Here is a 21,463-nt window from a genome sequence, read left to right as displayed (position 1 = left end):
CATAGCCTGTTGTGTCCCTTAGCCCTTCCATTCTCAGAGGGTTTCTCTTACCGTAGTCATCCACAGCGTTTTCCAGGAGTCCGATTTCTTTCAAGTGCTTGGGTGTGGATACAGAGAGGGCTAATACATCTCCCACTGCTTCATGGAAACCGGGATTGGCCCCACTCCTGAAGCTGACTGGTTGATCTTTGTACTGAAGGTAATATTCCACATGGCCCATTTCGTGATGTACAGTGAAGAGCTGTTCCATAGTCACGGTCGTGCACTGTTTGATTCTGGAGAGCCAGATGGGGACATGGTTAAGGTAATATTTCACACCTTGATCACCTCCCAGATCAAACCAAATCAACATTACAAACACACATCATACTGCTCTTGAAAAGTTCACCCTGTTTTTCTCTCTGTACAAATGCTGAGTTTCTCTCCTTTTATTTTTATTCTGGAACAAACCAGCTGTTTGCACCAAAGCAGCAAACCACCTCCCATTAGTACGAAGACATACATTTTGTTTTGATAATGGTGTTTCAAAACACCCCAAGCACTTTACAACCAACAAGTATTTTTGAAGTTAGTTATTGTAACATGAAGAATGTAGGGGGTGAATTTTTATACAGCAAGATCCCACAACCACAAAGGAAACAAATGCCCACATATTCCATCTGGATGGCATTGCCCGAGGGATAGATATTAGCGAGGAGACTGGAGAGAACTTTCCATCTCTTTCTTTTTCAAATAGCCAGGAGTGTTTGACATTCCCCTGAGAAGGCACCATTTGTTCTGGCTGGTTGGTGGGCCTGTACTTGGGAGAATGCAGTCCTTTGGTGAGGTATCAGCCTCCATTATATGATTAACTATCAGCAGCGGAACCTGAATCCATAACATTCAAACTCAGAGGAGAATGAGCTATCGACTTGGCCTCAGACAAAACCACAGAGCTCTATCTAATCACCAAGATGCTTAAAGGCAAACTAGCTTGTCCCTGGACTCCCTTCATCAAACACCCACCACGTTTCTTGTTCTTTTTGATTTTCTTCACATTCTACAAAGCTAAGAACCGACCTGAAATCCTTGCGGTTGTAGAAGTCCCATGCTGATGCATGACAGACAACCTCTCTCCCATCATCAGGTTTCTCCAGCATTGAATAATCCCAGAATTCCGGTGGCATCTTGATGAGTCCAAGGGAAGTGAAGAACTCCTCTGAGACTTTGAACATGTGAGTGGCATTCCAGTTCTGTAAGATATTGTCATGGAGATGTCACACCTCAGGATGACTCCACCACCATACTGCGACCTCTAACCTTCATTGGGCCATCACCCCAATAATCTCTGACCTCAAAGCAAACTGCTTTGGTCTGACCTTTTTTGTATTTCTAGAAGGGAGCACAGAACTGGGAAAATGATTGTTTTGAGAGAAAATGCTTTGGACAGTCAATATTTTATTCTAGGCTTGTGGTGTTAGGGTGGAGATGTTAGTAGGAGTCAGGCGTATCACCTCAGCAAAGATTACAGAGGTAGCCTCAGCCAGCCTTGGGTGGGAGAAAATATAGCAAGCCTTGTTACTGGGTAGTTCACATACAACATAGATGCAGTGATAGTTTCCTTTTTGTACATTGAAGATGCTGTAGTGTTAAATGCATCATGTTACGTAACATTAAATATGGTATAGATGTAATATTGGATAACATTATCGAAAATGGATCTGATAAGATATTTCTGATGGAGGAATTATGGCACATTTACAAATGATAGAAACTGCTTGGAGTGCTTCGACTTTATAGATTCAGGACATTATCATTTTAAAATATATAATAAATACTGGCACAAGTTGATTGGTGCAATATATTGGATTATCACCTGATTAGCCATTACAAATAAAGAGATAGTGAATTGGATATCTAACAGGTACCAGCTTAACCTATTGTGGTTCTGTTCAAGTATGCAATTCTGATCTCCTTCCTATCGGAAAGATGTTGTGAAACTTGAAAGGGTTCAGAAAAGATTTACAAGAATGTTTCCAGGGCTAGAGCATTTGAGCTATATGGAGAGGCTGAACAGGCTGGGGCTGCTTTCCCTGGAGAGTCGGAGGCTGAGGGGTGACCTTATAGAGGTTTACAAACTTATGAGGGGCATGGATAGGGGAAATAGACAAAGTCTTTTCCCTGGGATAGGGGAGTCCAGAACTAGAGGGCATAGGTTTAGGGTGAGAGGGGAAAGATATAAAAGAGATCTTGGGGGCAACTTTTTCACACAGAGGGTGATACGGAATGGAATGAGCTGCCAGAGGAAGTGGTGGAGGCTGGTAAAATTGCAACATTTAAGAGGCATTTGGATGGGTATATGAATAGGAAGGGTTTGGAGGGATATGGGCCGGGTGCTGGCAGGTGGGACTAGATTGGGTTGGGATATCTGGTCGGCGTGGACAGGTTGGACCGAAGGGTCTGTTTCCGTGCTGTACATCTCTATGACTCAATGACTCTATTTGGCCAGCTGTTTATAGTCCCATTAGATTATGCAGGAAAAATGAGGTGGGATCCAGGAATGTTGTATGGATATTTTGGTCTTTACCATTAAGCGTTTGCAGAGATTCAATCACCTGCACTTTCTAGTTTGAGATCCCGATAGGAAAGTCTAATCTGGAAAAAGCAATATCATTGGATTGCAGACCCAGACAGGAACCACTCACCTTCTTAACCATTGCATCAGTGACATCTATGTTGCCTTTGTTGGGGAATGGGATCATCAAGTCGTAGATGTTGTTCCATCGCTGGGCCCACATGTTACCTGAAAGGAGCAGGAAGAGCATGAATGGAACTCTCATTCACAACAATGTGAATTTCTATAGCACCTTCAAGAGACTAAAGGAAATATTTCGACAGGTGACCAAAAACATGTCTTAAAGGAAGAAATAATATTTCTGTTGATTGAACTGTATCAGACTAAGGAGCACAGTATAAACATTAGAGACAGAACTTTCAAATTAGGGCTCACACTGGAGAATTCGAAATGATGTAGTTGCTGAGACATTGGAAGGGCAAGTGAAATTTTCCCAAACAGCCAATGTTCTGGCAGGAGCCAAAAAATGTGGTGCTGGAAAAGCACAGCAGGTCAGGCAGCGTCTGAGGAGCAGGAGAATCAACATTTCGGACATAAGCCTGAGGAGGCGCTTATGCCCGTAAGGTCAACTCTCCTGCTCCTCAGATGCTGCCTGACCTGCTGTACTATTCAGATTAATAAAGTAGATACAAATGTGGCATACGCAGCATTATATTGAGAAGTCAAATGTTAGCCTCTTTGGTGGGAAATACAGTAAAATCCCTGAACGTTTTTAAACAGGAAGAAATGGTTAAACATTGGCTTTCCCAGAGTTTTGAGTGTACTGCTCACACACAAAACTCTGTCGGAAGATTAGGAAAAAGAAAGATCAAACTGATATGGGCAGCACAGTGGTTCAGTGGTGAGCACTGCAGCCTCACAGCTCCGGGGACCTGGGTTCGATTCCAGCCTTACAAGGTGGTCTCTGTGGAGTTTGCATGTTCTCCCTGAGTCTGCTTGGGTGTCCTCCAGGTGCTCTGGTTTCCTTCCACAGTCCAAAACTGTGCAGGTTGGGTGGATTGCCCATGGGTTACGCAAGGCTACAGGGATCTGATGTGGAGATGCTGGTGTTGGATTGGGGTGGACAAACTCAGAAGTCATACAGCACCAGCTTATAGTCCAACAGGCAACTTCACCTGACAAAGGGGCAGTGGTCTGAAAGCTTGTGATTTCAAATAAACTATAACCTGGTGGCGTATGACTTCTGATTTTGTACACAGATATGGTAAGGGGGTGGGTCTGGGTGGGGTGTGGTTTGGAAGACCAGTGTGGAATGCTTGGGCCAAATGGCCTACTTCCACACTGTGGGGATTCTGCGATACCCACGGGAGTTTCCAAGAATGAGAGGTGATCTAGAACACATACACCCCTGAAAGTGCTTGACCAGGTATTCTGAATAGAATAGAATGCCTACAGTGGGGATACAGGCCATTTGGCCCAACAAGTCCACACCAACCCTCCAAAGAGTAACTCACCCAGACCCATTCTCCTATTACTCTACATTTACTCCTAACTAACGCACCTAACCTACACATCCCTGAACATTTTGGGCAATTTAGCATGGCCAATTCACCTAACCTGCATGTCATTGGACTGTGGGAGGAAACTGGAGCACCTGGAGGAAACCCACGCAGACACGGGGAGAATGTGCAAACTCCACACAGACAGTTGCCTGAGGCTGGAATCGAATCAGGGTCCCTGGTGCTGTGAGGCAGCAGTGCTAACCACTGAGCCACCATGCCTCTCATTGTGAGGGAAGTGAGAGGAATTTCTTCTCTTAGGGAGTCATGAGCCCGGGGAACTCTCTGCCCTGGAAAGTAGTGAAGACAAATAAATTCCTGACGAACAAAGGAGTCAAAGATGATTGGTGTTTGATGGGAATGTGGAGTTGAGGTCACCATCAGAATAATCTGGATCTTACTAAATGGTGGGGCAGGTTTGGGAGGAGTATCATTATCTCGACTCCAAAATTGTACATTCACATTTTAGTAAAAATTACAGGGTTTGTCATTAAATTGAAACAATTCTACAAATATGTCATGGAGTAGCTGCTGAGAGTGCCAAGATGCTCAACAAGTGAGAGATTGATTGATTGTTGGATGTTAAAGGAATGAAAGGTGAATGAAGGTGAGGTGGAAACATAGAGCTGAGGTTAAGGGTCAAGTATGATCCTATTGAAAAGTGGAGTCGGGGCAAGAGGTAATGAACCTGCTCCTGTTTCTTATGCTTTTATAATCATTGACTTCCAACCAAACAGCAGCACCCCAATCCACATCAATACTCTGAGGTTCCAGATTGTGTCTTCGAGCTCCCTCTGTTCATTAATCCTTCATCTCTGGGAACCTCTATACAACTGCAAGGTTTGACCATAAGACAATAAGATATCAGAGCAGAAATTAGGCCATTCAGCCCGTTAAGTCAGCTCCACCATTCTGTCATGGATGATAAGTTTCTCAACCCCATTCTCTCATTTTCTCCCCATAACCTTTGATCCCCTTGATACACAAGAACCTATCCATCTCGTTCTTAAATATACTCAGTGACCTGGCCTCCACAGCCTCCTGTGGCAGTGAATTCCATAGATTCACCACTCTCTGGCTGAAGAAGTTTCTCCTTATTTCTGTTCTAAAAGGTCTTCCCTTTACTCTAAGGCTGTGCCCTTGGGTCCTAGTCTCTCCTACCAATGGAATCATCTTCCCAACATCTACACTGTCCAGGCTATTCAGTATTCTGTGTGTTTCAACTAGATCCCCCCCCTCTATCCTTCTAAACTCCATCGGGTACAGACCCAGAGTCCTCACACATTCCTCACATGTTAAGCTTTTCATTCCTCAGACCATGCTCTTGAACTTCCTGTGAACACAATCCATGGCCAGAGGGATGGGGCCCAAAACTGTACACGCTACTCCAAATGTGGTCTGACCAGAGCCTTATAGAGCCCCAAAAGTACATCATTATTTTTATAATCAATTCCTCTCAAAATAAATGCCTTCATCGCATTTGCCTTCCTCACTACTGACTCAACCTGCCAGTTTACCTTGAGCGAATCCTGGACTAGAACTCCCAAGTCTCTCTGCACTTCAGACTTCTGAATTTTTCCCCCATTTAGTAAATAGTCCATGCTCCTATTCTTCCGACCAAAGTGCATGACCTCACAATTTCCCAGCTTGTACTCCATCTCCCACTGCTTTGCCCACTCTCCTCACCTGTCCAAATCCTTCTGCAGCCTCCCCGCCTCCTCAATGCTAACTACCCCTCTACCTACCTTTGTATCCATGATTTGGAGATGCTGGTGTTGGACTGGGGTGTACAAAGTTAAAAATCACACAACACCAGGTTATAGTCCAACAGGTTTAATTGGAAGCACACTAGCTTTCGGAGTGACGCTCCTTCATCAGGACACTCACCTGATGAAGGAGCGTTGCTCTGAAATCTAGTGTGCTTCCAATTAAACCTGTTGGACTATAACCTGGTGTTGTGTGATTTGTATCTTTGCATCATATGCAAACTTAGCCAGAATGCTCTCAGTTCATTTATTCAAATCGTTAATGTATAAAGTGACAAGTTGTTATCCCAACACTGAGCCTTGCGGAACACCACTTATCACCAGCTGCCATCCTGAGAAGGACTGTTTTATCCCCACTCTCTGTTTTCTGCCAGACAGCCAGGCTTCTGTCCACATAGCACCTTACGCCTAACACCACAAACCCTTATCTTACTCAGTAGTCTCCCGTGTGGCACCTGTCAAACGCCATCTGGAAGTCCAGGTAGATAACTTCCATTGGCTCTCCTTGGTCATTCCTTCCTGAAAGAATTCAGGCAGATTTATCAGGTAAGACTTCTCCTTGATGAAACCATGCTGACTTTCCCTATTTTGCCATACACTTCCAAGTTATTCAGAAATCTCATCCTTCACAATGGATTCCAGGATTTTACCCCCACCAAGGTTAGGCTAATCGGTCTGTAATTTTCCATCTTTTGCCTTAATCCTTTTTTAAACAGGGGGTTATGTTAGTGATGTTCCAGCCCCCTGGGACCTTCCCTGACTCCAGCAATTCCTGAAAGATCACCACTAACACCTCCGCTATCTCCCTTAGAGCTCCGGTATGTAGTCCGTCTAGTCCAGGTGATTTATCCACCTTCAGGCCATTCAGCTTTTTTTTGTACCTTCTCCTTGGCGATGACCCCATACTCAGCTCTGCTCCCTCACTATCTTGAATTTTTGGGATATTACTGTGTCTTCTACCATGAAAAGTTACGTGAAGTAATTATTCAGTTCCTCAGCCATTTCCTCGTTCCTCACTACTATCTCTCCAGTGCCATTTTCCAGCTGCCCAAGGTCCACTCTGGCCTCTCCTTTGTGCTTTATATATTGAAAGAAACTCTTATAATTTTCCCTTGTATCACTAGCTAGCTAGCCCTCGTATTTAATCTTCCCCCTCTTTGTTTATTTGTATTGCCCTCTGTTGGTCTTTGTAAGCTTCCCATTCCTCAGGTTTCCTAGTGTGCCCTTCACCACATTATCTACTTTCTTTTTTGCTTTTATGCTCTCCCTGACTTCCCTGGTCAGCTACGGTTGCCTCATCCTCCATGTCCCATGCTTCGTTTTCCTTGGGATGAATCTTTGCTGTGTCTCCTGAATTACTCCCAGAAACCCCTGTCATTGCTGTTCCACTGTCTTTCCTGCTGGGCTCCTCTCCCAGTTAATTCTCCCCAGCTCCTCCCTCATGCCTCTGTAGTTGCCTTTATTCAGCTGTAATACCATTACCTCTGATTCTATCTTCTCCCTCTCAAATTGCAGAGTAAATTCAATCATGTTATGATCTCTGCCTCCTAAGGGTTCCTTCACCTTAAACCCCCCTATCAAGTCTGCCTCATTGCGCGACATTAAGTCCAGTATTGCCTGGTCCCTCGTGGGCTCCACCATAAGCTGCTTCAAAAACCCATCTTGGAGACATTCCACAAATTGCTAAAACTTTAGATCAACTAGCTTATTTGTAGCGAATACGCCAGTTATGTAAAATATTTAAATCTGTTATCAATTACCCAATAGATGTGCAGGTATCGGTCCTTTCAGATTGATGTATTTGGGTCCGTATATCTGATATAACTTCCTCCTCACAAAGGCATGAAGGTTATTGTAAAGTGGTTTGAGTTGGTCATAGATCTTCTCAAGATCCTCTTCAAATGTTGGTGACTCATACCACGATCTCCAGTATGCTCCTGTGTCACTAAAACCTGCAAATAAAGCCAATTGAGTGTCACTAGGAGGCTGAAGGTGGTTTCATATTACAATGAATACTTTGCATTTATTCAGTTCCATTCACTTACTTTAAACATTCCAAGATGTTTCAAGGGATAGTCATCACGTTGCCAATGAGCAACATGAGGAGGTTATAATGCAGGGAAGCAAAAGCTTAGACAGAGAAGTTAGTGTTAACAGAGGCTTCTTAAAGGAGGACAGGGAGAGAGGTGAAAACTTTTAAGATGGGATTCCAGAACCTGTTCAAGAAGCAGCTTGATTTAGATTAGTGTTGAGCTGAAAATGTGTTGCTGGAAAAGCGCAGCAGGTCAGGCAGCATCCAAAGAGCAGGAGAATCGACGTTTTGGGCGTGAGCCCTTCTTCAGATTAGTGTTGAACCTGTTTATCATTTTTAAAAACTGGACAGGCCCTGAGTTTGCCCAGAAATGTTGGTGCCTTTGTTGCAGCGAATATAGTTGAAAAAAAAACATGATCCCAAGTTCTGTCCCTGAACCTGGCATTTTTTATTCTTATGGGGGTGGAATTGGAGGCCATCCATCGTTCATGGTTCTTGGACATATAAATGACTTGATGGATGGCTGACCATATAAATGACTTGATGGACGGTTGACCATATAAATGACTTGATGGACGGCTGACCATATAAATGATTTGGTGTCTCCACTGAAATGGGATTTGAGAGCCCCTGGTATCTGGATTTTGGAGATTAGATCGGATTAGAGTTGGCTTGTTCCCAGTTTAGTTTTACTTTAGGTGGGCAGGGAACCTCTTTGGAGCGCTGAGGTACATGCTCCTGTGGATATGATCCGAGGATACTTTTGGGATGGGGTCAGAAATTATTTTTGGGGAGGTGAGTAGGATCTCCTTTAAAAGAAGGGTTCCGGTGCCCTTTGGGACTGCTAACTGTGCAGTGGGCTACGTGTCAAAGGTGCCATATACCCTTTGGAACTGTCCAAGTTGTCAAGACCTCTCAAACCTGCCGACAAACGTTGACTGTCAAAATGTGTCAATAAATGTCAAGCAGCATCAAAATGTGTATTGGTGAATGACAGTGATCTTTCAATATAGTGCTTTCTGCAAAATAGGAATTTAAATACTAGAATTTTTTTTATCGCTATCAGTAGTTGTGAATGCTGAATGAGTTGGCATAGTAGGTAAAGAAGGGAAGAGTGATGAGTAGAAGTAGGCACTAAGTTGGCATTGGGATATGGAGTCCATGAGGGGTCGGTAGAGGAGATTAGGTTGCATGCATTAGCAGGAGTGGGGCATGGGCAGTGTGTGAGGCTGAGGAGAATGGAAGGGATCTAAGAGTTGAGGGCTGGAGGAAAGTTTCATATTAGTCACCTTTGAGAGAAGGAAAGGCCTCCTCTGGGATACCTCAGGTGGAGTAAGTGTCTCCTTTCAAACTAAATAAAGGAGCACTTGTGCCTGAAAAGTACACAGAGTCATTAGGATTGGCAAAATTAGAACTGTCCAAATAAATGGCATGAGTTAAAAAGTCAATGCTGGCCATTTCAGAGTCTCAGCTCCCGTTCTAGGATTGTGTTGCAAGATAAATTTCATTTGATAATTTTCACAAAGTTGCGCCTTTTGATGAACACACCCAACTGTTTATTGAATGGAAATAATCTTTGAGGTGACGGGTGAATAAAATGTTTTTTTTATAAGTCATTGCATACTGAGTGAAATGTTTGTTTTTGTAAGGGTTTATTTGAAGCAATTTCAAAGTATTGGATCTTTCAAAATAAACTGAATGCTTTTTCAAAATAGAGACATCATCAGCAGACTTACCAGACTTGATGTCAGGAAGCCCCCTGAGTTATGCCCAAGCTGGATTGTAGGTGACTTGGCATGGAAGGGAGAAGGAAAGTGTAGTGAGGAGGGTGTAAAAGTTGGCACTGAGTTGACATGGAGGTTTCAAAGAGTGATGGAGATGATTGGAGGCATTTGGGTATGGGGCCGTGAGAGATGGCTAGATTGGAATGGGGCTACAGACACCATGGAGGAGCCGTGGAGGATGGGTCCACTTTGACAGGCTACTCAGCCAATGGGAGGAGGTCTACTCATCACTCTTTCCTTCTTTACCTACCATACCAACCCATCCAGCATTCACAACTACCGATAGGAGAAAAAAAATACTTTTATTACTTAAAGTTCTATTTTGCAGAAAGCACTATATTGAAAGATCACTGTCATTCACCAATACACATTTTGATGCTGCTTGACATTTATTGACACTTTTTGACAGTCAACATTTGTTGGCAGGTTTGTGAGGGCTTGACAACTTGGTCAGTTCCAAAGGGTATATGGTATCTTTGACACATAGTCCTCCCTCTCATGACCCTGTCCCCTCTTCACAACAGTAGGAGAATAGCATAATATTTAGGTAAGAATGACATATGCTACAGTGAGTCAGTTAAAACAAGCTTACTGCTTTTAACAAGGAATTACCTCAGTCTCATTATTTTTACTGTAACAAAACTACAGAGTCTGTCACCTTAGCCTGAGTGTTACGTGAGATCCACATCATTTGGGTAAAGTCACTTACCATCCAGTCGTGAAGCTTTGTTACTCATTTTCACAAATTCTGTGTACTTGTCTCTTAGCGGATTTCCTGCAGAATTGTGCCAACCCTCCCATGCATACAGCAGCTTTTTGTAACTCCGAGATGTTGCCAATAGATTCACGAGATCTAGAACATCACAAAAATGCAGTTAGAGCATCCACAGGTTGTCAGAAGAAAGAGACCTACATGAAAGCCACAATGTTTACATGGGACAAAGAAACATTCCCTCATTCAGGCCACCAGGGTCCCTTCACATACTGCCAGGGCAAGTACAGCATGGAGTGTGTTGCTGGAAAAGCACAGCAGGTCAGGCAGCATCTAAGGAGCAGGAGAATCGACATTTCGGGCATAAGCCTCATTCCTGATCAAGAGCTTATGCCTGAAATGTCGACTCTCCTGCTCCTCGGACACTGCCTGACCTGTTGTTCTTTTCCAGCACCATTCTCTCGACTCGGGTCTCCAGCATCTGTGGTCCTCACTTCCTCAAGTACAGCACAGTCTAGATGGAGTATAAAGATCCCTATTCGATGTCCTGTCAAACACTCCTTAGGGAAGGTACAGCACATCTTTTTTCTTTTAATTGTTTTTATTCATTCATGAGGTATCTGGAAGTGGCTGGGTCATTGTTTATTACTTATCCCTCAGTGGCCTTGAGAAGGTGATGGTGAGCTGCCTTCTTGAACCGCTGAGTCAGTATGACATAGGCACATCATAGTGCTGAGAGGGAGGGAGTTCCAGTAGGTTTGAACCACAGTGAGGTTGAAGAAACAATGATATATTTCCAAGTCGGGATAGTGAGTGACATTGCAAGTTAAGGGGCAGTGGTTAAATTGTCTCTTATTGGTGATGGTCACTGCCTGGCATTTGTGTGGTGAGAATGTTAGGGGTCACCTTTCAGCCCGAGCTTGGATATTGTTGCATTTCGACACGGATTACTTCACAAGCTGCGGAGTCACGACTGGTGCTGAACACGGTACAATCATCAGTGAATATCCCAATCTGACCTCATGATGGAGGGAAGGTCAGCTGAAGATGGTTGGACCTAGGACACTACCCTGAGGAACTCCAGCAGAGATGTTTTGGAGCTGAAATGACTGATCTCCAACAACCACAACCACCTTCGTTTGTGCCAGGTTTGATTTCAATCATTGGAGAATTTTCCCTGATTCCCATCATCTCGAGTCTGGTGAGGGCTCCTGATAGTGCACTTGGTCATTTCCGAGGGGCGGGAAGATTAACACACATTGCTGTGACTCTGGAGTCACATGGCCAGAGCTGGTAAGGTTGGCAGTTCCCTTCCCTACATGACATTAGGGAATCAGATGGGCTTTTGTGACAATGATTTCTGGATCACTGTTAAACATTTCTAATTCTAGATTTTATTGAATTCACATCAATTCATTGGGATTTAAACTTAGAAAGTACCTGAGTCTCTGGGTTACTAGTCCTCTCGCTATACTAGTACTCTATCATGCTCTTCTCTCAGTGTTACAGCAGTATCTCTCTACACTGTTCCCTAAAGATCCCCTTACTCTTTTGAACTGAAGGAATAGATCCCTCTCCACTGCCCTCATGAAACACCCCCAAGACAGGGGCGGCATAGGGTTAAATACAGAGTAAAGCTTCCTCTACACCACCCCTATCAAATACCCACAGGACAGGGAGACCACAGGGTTAGATACAGAATAAAGTTCCCTTTACACTATCCCCACCAAATGCTATCAGGACAGGGATAGCACAGGGTTAGGTATAGAGTCAATCTCCCTTTACACTGTCCCCATTAAACACTCTGAGGACAAGGACAGCACCAGGTTAGATGTAGAGTAAAGGCCTATCTCTTGACTTCTTGACTCCACAACAAACCATCTTTTTAAAGCTTTCTCCCCATTTCCTTGACTCCAACAATAAATGCAGGGGGTTTATGGGGGCTGGCACGGTGGCTCAGTGGTTAGCATTGCTGCTTCACAGTGCCAGGGACCCAGGTTCGATTCCAGCCTCGGGCGACTGCATGGAGTTTGCACGTTCTCCCCGTGTCTGTGTGGGTTTCCTCTGGGTGCTCTGGTTTTCTCCCACAGTCCAAAGATGTGCAGGTTAGGCGGATTCGCCGTAGTGTTCAGGTTAGGTGCTCAGGGGTAAATGTCAAGGAAAGGGTCTGGGTTACTCTTCAGAGGGTTGGTGTGGACTTGTTGGGTCGAATGGCCTGTTTTCACAGTGTAGGGATTCTATGATTCCATAAAGCTCCCTCTACATTGACCCCATCAACTACATCCAAGACTGTGACAGCACGGGGTTAGGTACAGAGTAAAGGTCCATCTACATGGTCCCTATCAAACACTCCTGGGGCAGGGACTGCATGAGCTAGATGTAGAGTTCTCTGAATTCTGTCCCTACGACAGTGAGGCAATCCTCCCAGTTCTGATAACAATTATTCTGCTGATGCCTCCTCTATTGTTCAATTGACAGGAGCTTATGGAATTGAGAGTTTTCCCAATCCACAGATTTGGAGCAGGCAGCAGGATAGCCTGGGCGTGGAGAGAGGAACGGAGGAGTGACGGAGGAAAATGTGAGCTCCCATTCTGTGGAGCCTTTTGAAATGTGTGAAAGTGGTGGCAATGGGATCCAGAGGAGTAAGGCCGAAACACTGGAATGATGGAGTATCGGAAACTAAGGCTTGGGAAAGATCACTTAGATGGGGCAGGGGGAGAAAAAAGCAAAGTCATTCAGCAGTTTTACATTTGGAGATTGCTCAGCTTTCTTTTTCATTCCCATGGTTTCAGTATTCAGCTGTCTCCCCCTGGTCTGGACGCCTCCAGATAACGTGAATCTGCTGCAATCAATAACTCAACCAGAACGCTTCCTCCTCCCGGAGTACCAACACACTGTCCCTGGGTGAAATATCCTGGTTAATGGTCAGCTAGTTAACATCAGGCTGTCTATACCATCCTGATGGTGTGTTTGAAATGACCTCAACCTCACTTGATAGCCAATGCCATGTGACAATGTTCAGTTTGCTTTTGTTTAAACTGTGAGACCCAAGGGGCAACTTTTTCACACAGAGGGTGGTGTGTGTATGGAACGAGCTGCCAGAGGAAGTGGTGGAGAATTTTGGATATCTGATCGGCATGGATGAGTTGGACCAAATGGTCTGTTTCTGTGCTGCGTGACTCTATGACTCTACACCTCTTGGAATATTAGAGGATGGAGGTGCATCACTGAACAGTTGTGCCAATGATTTATGGGGTCGTTACAACAATGAAGGAGGCTATTGGCCTTTGGAAGAATTTTAACTTCAATGTAACCTGGTGGGAGTGCTCTGCTTGGAGTAAAGGAGATTGTGTGGAGATTAAGCAGCAATTGGGCAAGTTTATGACAGGTGTAGATAAAGTAGACAGGGAATAACTGTTCACATTAACTCATGATAAGGGGACACAGGCTTAAAGATTTAGACTGGGGATGCAGAGGTTGTGAAAAATAATCCTTCCACACACTGAGTGGTGAGCTGCAACTCACTGTCATCCAGGGTGGTGGAAGCAGAAATAATCAATTACTTCATTAAGAAATTACACAGACATTTCAAGGAAATTAACTCAGATGACTACAGAAACTAATTATGTAAATGAGACTGACTGGACCATTTATTCCCACTCTCTGCTTTCTGTCTGTTGGCCATTTCTCAATCCACACTAATAGCTTTCCACTAATCAACTGTGCTTTAATTTTATTGACCAGTTTCCTGTTTGGGAGCTTATCAAAAGCGTTCTGGAATTTGAAAGACACCATATCTATTCACACTCCGTTCTTAACGTTACATCTAACCTCCTAAAAAAAATCTGAATGAACTGACCAAACCACACATCAACAGCAGCAGAACGTAGCAGCTTTCTTTAAGCTCCAAGAATTGGAGAACAAGGAGGAGTAGGCTATTCAGCCCATCAATCCTGCCTCATCATTCGAGATCATCTTTCACCAGGTTATAACCCAACAAGTTTATTTGGAATTATTAGCTTTCAGAACTTCCAAATAAACCTGTTGGACTATAACCTGGTGTTGTGTGATTTTTAACTGAGTCCATCCCAGTCCAACGTTGGCACCTCCATATCATTCCAGATCATGTTTGAGCATCAACTTTCTCAATGCCAGTTGCCTTCATATCTCTCTATTTCACTTTTTAAATTAGAATTAGAATCCGTACAGTGTGGAAACATGCCCTTTGGCCCAACAAGTCCACACAGACCCTCCAAAGGGTAACCCACCCAGACCCATTCCCCTTCCCTATATTTTACCCCGACTAATAACCTACATTATGGGCAATTGAGCATGGCCAATTCACTTAACCTGCACATCTCTGGAGTGTGGGAGGAAACCGGAGCACCCGGAGGAAACCCACGCAGACACAAACTGCACACAGACAGTCACCTGAGACTGGAATCAAACCCGGGTCCCTAGTGTGTGAGGCAGCAGTGCTAACCACAGAGCCACCCTTGCCATCCTATGCCACTTGATGTCATTAGACTTCAGAAATCTATTGATTTATATCTAGAACCTGTTTGATTATTGAGTTTCCACAGACTTCTGGAGTAGAGAATTACTGGAGAGTCACTGCTGTTCTGAGTGAAGAAATTCCTCCTCATCTCTTTATCCCATCCGCCTCCCTCTTTAATCTCCTGGTTTAACTGTCAGCAGCTACAGGAAACACCTTAACCTCATCTATCCTGTTACATCTGGTTAGACTTTGGTAAGTTTCAATGAGATTACTTTTCAATCTTTGAACTTCTAAAGAATCCACCCCCAGTTTCCTCAATCTTCCCTCATAATGTCATTCCTTGGATTAATCTGCTGAACTACTATTGTGTTCCCTCAATGATAGGTAAAACCCTCCATAGATAAGGAGATCAAAACTGCATACAATGCCCCAGGTTATGTCCAATCAGAGCTGTACACCTTGTCATCAAGTCCCCTTGCAATGAATCGCTGGAAAAGCGCAGCAGGTCAGGCAGCATCCAAGGAACAGGAGATTCGATATTTTGGGCATAAGCCCTTCTTCAGGAATCTTGATTCCTGAAGAAGGGCTTATGCCCCAAATGTCGAATCTCCTGTTCCTTGGATGCTGCCTGACCTGCTGCGCTTTTCCAGCAACACATTTTCAGCTCTGATCTCCAGCATCTGCAGACCTCACTTTCTCCCCTTGCAATGAATGCCAACATAATGTTCACCTTCCTGAAGCTTGCTGCACATTTAAGTTACTTTGGCCACTCATCGACAAGGACGTCCAGATCCCTTTGGACATCTGCACTTTCCCAACCTGTCACCGCGTAAAACATATTCTGAATTCTGTTCTTTCTGCTACAGTGCACAACTTCACACTTATTTCCATTATATTCCACTCACTCTGTCATAGTCCTGTCTGTGTCTCCTTGGAGGTTGTTTGCATCGTCTTAGGAACAATGGAGACTGCCCACTCTTTAACAGAACGGCCATTTACTCCATCACCTGAATGCGATCCAATCATTGAGAAAGATTGTGAGGAGCTGTGAACCTCACTCTCACCCTTCTGGTATCTCATTGTTCACAATTTACCTTCCTGAGAAGGATCCATTTATTCCTACTTTCTGTTTTCTGTCTGTTAATCATTTCTCAATCTGTACTAATACCTTTCCACTAATCCCATACATTTTAATTTTATTTACCAGCTCCCTGTCTAGGACCTTTTCAAAATATGTTCTTAAATTCTAAATACACCACATCCATTTATACTCATTTATTAATGCTTCAAATAATATTCTCAAAACCTCAGAATTTTTATAACAGACACCCTGTTACAGGAAGGATATTATTAAGCTGGAGAGGGTCAGAAGACATTTAGCAGGATGTTGTCCAGAATTCAGGGAGTGAGTTATAAGGAGAGGCTGGATGGGCTGGGCCTTTCTTCACAGGAACATAGGAGGCTGAGGGGTCATTTTCCTAGGGTGGGGGATTTCACAACTCGGGGCCATACTTTTCAGAGGAGAAAGATTTTTAAAAAAGGAGCAGTGCTTTTACACAGAGGGTGGTTCATGTTTGGAATGAACTTTCAGAGGCAGTGGGGGATGGAGGTACAGTTACAATGTTTAAAAGACATTTAGAGAAGTACACACATAGGAACTATTTGGAGGGTTATGGGCCAGGTGGTACTCATTCAGTTTAGGATTATGTTTCCATGCTCCATGACTCCATAACAGATGATTTTTTTTGTCATAAATCCATATTAACGCTCCCAGTTTTATCATTCTCTTCAAATATCCAGTTCTCATATCTTTTATGATAAATGCTAACATTTTTCTTATTATTGAAATCCAACAAACAGGTCTGTACTTGTCCATTTTCTTCCTTCCTTCCGAAGCTTTGGAGTTACAATTGCTGTTTTCCAGTTTACAGAAACCTTTCCAGGATCTATAGAATTTTGAAAGATAGCTAGCAATGCTACCATTATCTCTCCATTATCCTTCAACATTCAGGGATAAGTCACATCTGGTCCAAGGGATTTATCAACTGTTAATCCCCCTGTTAAATTTTCAAGTCATCTTCTTTTTACCACTTGTAATCCTAAAGTTTTATCATTTCCATGTTGTACAGGTCCCTAGGTCTCCTAGTAGTTCCTGATATTTTCCTTTGTTTATTTTTCTGTCATTTCCCTGCTCTCTATTATAAGTGTAGCAATCTGATGCTGGCGTCGAGATAAACTGAGCAACTTATCCTGTAATACACGTCTCCAAAATGAAAGACCGTGCTTAATTTAGTACTGCTTGGCATCGGCAGATACGGACTTATGTTATGGACACTCAATAATGCACACTATAAGTGGAACATTCCACTCAATACCCCTTTTGTAGCTTCTTATCCTCACAATATCACTCCTCTATCCATTTTGTCCCTCACTTCTGAACTGGGTGATGACCTGTTCAGTCTACCTACTGCCTGCCTTCCATCTCAGTGTGCCACATGCAACAAGACTCATCAGCAGACATCCTTTGGATCAAGGATCGTAATGCTGGAGGACTCAGCCTGCATCCCACAAGCCTTACTGAAATTTCATTCCCAACATGTATTCCAACAGATTGGCACCCTTGAAACTACAGAAAATATTGAAAATGAGACAGATGACATGGAATTTGAGGTGAGTAGGAAGATACTCACATCAGGTTGTTCACTATTCCTTCTCGCATTGTAGCCACTCACTTCATGCCCTACACCACTTACCAGGTTCGAGAGACCAGCAGTTTTTCTGTTGATTTGGTGGGCACACCTTAGCAGTGGAATAAATGTTGTCCATTTCACTCAGGATGGTGTTGTACTGAAAAGAAAGATATGTTGGTCAACACTTTTCACTTCCAAGGGAAGGGCTATGAATCAAGTGCAGGAAGCAGCGTGGAACCGCAAATATGAATGTTCCCAGGTCATTATGGAGAAGAAATAAGTACAGAGATCTGTGTCCACCAGCTTCTGTGCTGCTATGGACTAAAGGAGCTCTCACATTTGGTGGGTTTGTTTCTGAATGCATCTTCATTCATTTTCCTCAGATAATGCTGGACAGACTCCAATGACTCAAACTTTCTTGTTGAAGTTTCCATAAATAAATCAGTATAACTCTTTCATTTGAGTCAGAAAGATTCAAGACCCACTTCAACATGTAAACTGGGTTATCCTTCCAGTGCAGTACTGGAAGGGAGTGCAGGTTTCCAGTGCAAGGGAGTGCTGCACTGCTGAAGGGACAATGCTTTTGTTGAGATACCTCACTGTAATCCCATCAACTCCTTACACTAAAGTCAAAGATCCCAAGGCATTGGTTGAAGAAAGACAAGGATGTTTCCTTGAGTCCCAGCCAATATTCCTCCCTTAACCTGACTCCACTAAAAAAAAACAGAACATTTAATTCTCTGTCATTGGCAACACTGGTTTTGGTAAACTGCTGTATTTGCTTCTTTAACTTCAATGATACTTGAAAAGTAATCAACTATGAATTGTTTGGGGATATTGCACAGATAGGAAAGTCCTTGGCATTCTGCTTGGACCTCATTACCAGGATTGAGAGTGTGGAGCTGGAAAAGCACAGCAGGTCAGGCAGCATCCAAGGAGCAGGAGAATTGACGTTTCGGGCAAAAGCCCTTCATCAGGAAAGACCCACCATTTCCTGAAATGGCGATTTTCCTGCTCCTCGGATGCTGCCTGACCTGCTGTGCTTTTCCATCACCGAACTTTTGACTCTAATCTCCAGCATCTGCAGTGCTCACTCTCACCACTTACCAGGATACAGAGCCACAGATAGATGCCATTTTGATCTGATTGGTATTTATAGCTGACAATAGCATCCTTGTAAACCCAACCTGCGCTCTCTCTAGTGTCTTGCTTCAGTACTAATCACAGTACTACTGAGTGTAGTCTTATTTAGGTTCAATACAGATTTAGCATAAGTCAACCTATTTTTGAAAAGGCTCTCTTTGAGAATAAAGCCGAGTGCTTGGTCTGCTGTTGTTATGACCGTGCTGTGTTCTGTGTAACCTTACGTGCAGTTGCACTACACATTACTTTGTTCTACTCCCTCACTTGGGCTTGCACCTTCCAGGTAATAAGTGACTTCCTGACTCTTCCAACTAAATGTACTAACCTGTGTTGAACTTCAATTATTTGCCCATTCTGCAAGTTAATTAATGACCTATAAATCTCTCACTATGGAAGATTAGGTACAATAATCACAATCCTCTGTGCCCCAGAAACCAGTTTATCTGACATCTGGCAGTAAGGTGGAGAGTGCATGTGCACCAAGACCTGGGTCTGTTCCTGGGCTATGACGAAGTTTACTTTCAGTTTGGGCAGTTGAATATTTAGGAGATTAACAGCTCGTTTAGGAGACAATTAATGAAGGATGACATCTCCTTTCTGCCTTGTAATTGAATCGCTCAGTGAAGACATTAGGAATCAACTTTGTTCATAATTTCTTTGCGGAGTTGCTGGCTCTACATTGAAAATGAATCTTTAGCATGCACTCAGTGTGTTGCTAAATCTCTCAGTAAAGGCACTGGGTACTCATTGTGCTATTAAACCTCACAGAAGTCCCTTAGAAGCTTATATAATTTGATAATTACCTTTCTTTCTTCTGATCTTCATTGAGAATAGGTTCAGACTTTCCTCATATGACAAGCCCCTCATTTTAGTGAATCTTTCCTGAATGTTTCTAATGCAAATGTATCCTTCCTTAACCAAGGGCCCAAACTGTGCACAACGGTCTGTTAGTGAGCTCTCCAGCTGGAGCAACACAGGACACAGCCTATTATTAATTTCTCAGCACTGAGATGACAGTGAGTGTTATTAAATCTTTCGGGACTCCTAGTATGCTATAAGAATTGAAGAAATAAGAACAAGAGAACACCGTTAAACCTCTTAAACCTGCTCCATCATTGGTTGATCTGCTCTTTCCCTTGGACATAAACATTGACACTGTATTGATCAAAACTCTGCCATTCTAAATCTTGAACATGGTCAGTGACCCAGAGCAATTAATTCCACACGAATTCTCCCAAAAGCTCTTCCCCACAACTGTCCAAGGTGTAACACCTGCCCATTTCCCTCCTCCCTCCTCAGTATCCAATGGTCCAAACCCACCTTCCAGGAGAAGCAGCGCATTACCCGCACTTCACCCAATCCCATCTACTGGAACCGCTGCTCACAATGTGGGCCCCTCTACATTCAGGAAATGAAGCATAGACTGGGTGATCTGTTTTGCAAAACATCTACCTTCTGCCGGTAAAAAAGCTTCCGTTTGCCTGGCACTTTAACCCCCACCCTGTTTCCTGACCATTACCTCAGTCTCAGGCTTGCTGCAATACTCCAGCAGAGCTCAGTGCAGGCTGAAAGAACAGCACCTCATTTTCCATTTGGAGACCCTGCAACCCTCTGGACTCAATATTGATTTCAAACATTTGAGGGCCTGGACTCTGCCATGTCCTAGCCCCTACCCAGGCCTTGTTACCACACTGCCTGCCATTAGATACTTCGAGTAAAAAATGAGGTCTGCAGATGCTGGAGATCACAGCTGCAAATGTGTTGCTGGTCAAAGCACAGCAGGTTAGGCAGCATCTCAGGAATAGAGAATTCGACGTTTCGAGCATAAGCCCTTCATCAGGAATGGAGGTGGTGAGAGTGAGCACTGCAGATGCTGGAGATTAGAGTCAAAAGTTCGGTGATGGAAAAGCACAGCAGGTCAGGCAGCTTCCTGATGAAGGGCTTATGCTCGAAACGTCGAATTCTCTATTCCTGAGATGCTGCCTAACCTGCTGTGCTTTGACCAGCAACACATTTGCAGCTGCCATTAGATACTACCTATTTTTGGCCACGGACAGTTTCCATTAGCAACTATTCAATCTTCCAGTTGGATTGGTATCTACTCCTTTGACTGTCCAACTGTTCTCTCTCTTTGGGCTTTATCCTGACCTATCATTTACTCCTTACCCCTCCCCCCCACCTTATCTTCTGCAAATACACTGACAGTTTCCCAGCTATCATTAGTTCTGAGGAAGGGTTATTGGACCTGAAACATTAATTCTGATTTGTCTTCACACATGCTGCCAGACCTGCTGAGCTTTTCCAGCAATTTCTGTTTTTATTCGCCATAAATTCCAAAGATTCACACTCTCTGAGAGAACAGATTCTTGTTCATCTCCATCTTAAAGCAAGAGTACCCCTGGGTCCTCCCATTCTACATTTCTCTGTCAGAAGGAACACCTACTACCCTGATAAACCCTCTCAGAATCTTTAAGGTTTCAGTAAGATCACCTTTCATTGTTCCAAGCGTCAATGAGTATAAGCTCAATGTTTTCTTGGAGTCCTTGTGCATGAATCACAAAAAGCGAGTGTACAAGTCCAGCAGGAAAGCAAATAGACTGTTGGCCTTTATTTCAAATATAAAAAGAGCAAAGTCTGGCTAAAACTATACAAGGTGCTCGTTAGAGCACAGCTGGAATACTTTGGATAGTTTTGGTCCTTATCCTAATGAAAGATCCACTGGCAT

At 43.6% G+C, this 21,463-nt stretch overlaps 1 protein-coding gene across 1 annotated transcript in view; it reads right to left on the bottom strand.

Moving 5' to 3' along the window:
• ace (angiotensin I converting enzyme (peptidyl-dipeptidase A) 1) overlaps window positions 1-21,463 on the bottom strand; it is a 162,640-nt gene that overhangs the window by 70,694 nt on the left and 70,483 nt on the right. The window contains exons 3-8 of the mRNA XM_060848532.1: window positions 17,659-17,752; window positions 10,405-10,548; window positions 7,640-7,831; window positions 2,685-2,782; window positions 1,060-1,232; window positions 52-275 (exon numbers count right to left, since the gene is read on the bottom strand). Of these exons, the coding sequence (XP_060704515.1) occupies window positions 52-275; window positions 1,060-1,232; window positions 2,685-2,782; window positions 7,640-7,831; window positions 10,405-10,548; window positions 17,659-17,752 (925 nt within the window). The remainder of the gene's footprint in view (window positions 1-51; window positions 276-1,059; window positions 1,233-2,684; window positions 2,783-7,639; window positions 7,832-10,404; window positions 10,549-17,658; window positions 17,753-21,463) is intronic.

Source organism: Hemiscyllium ocellatum, chromosome 32, assembly GCF_020745735.1.
Source record: "Hemiscyllium ocellatum isolate sHemOce1 chromosome 32, sHemOce1.pat.X.cur, whole genome shotgun sequence".
NCBI classification, from domain to species: domain Eukaryota; kingdom Metazoa; phylum Chordata; class Chondrichthyes; order Orectolobiformes; family Hemiscylliidae; genus Hemiscyllium; species Hemiscyllium ocellatum.
The sequence above is the reverse complement of the archived record's forward strand: the minus strand, read 5'-3'. Positions and strand labels throughout refer to the sequence as shown.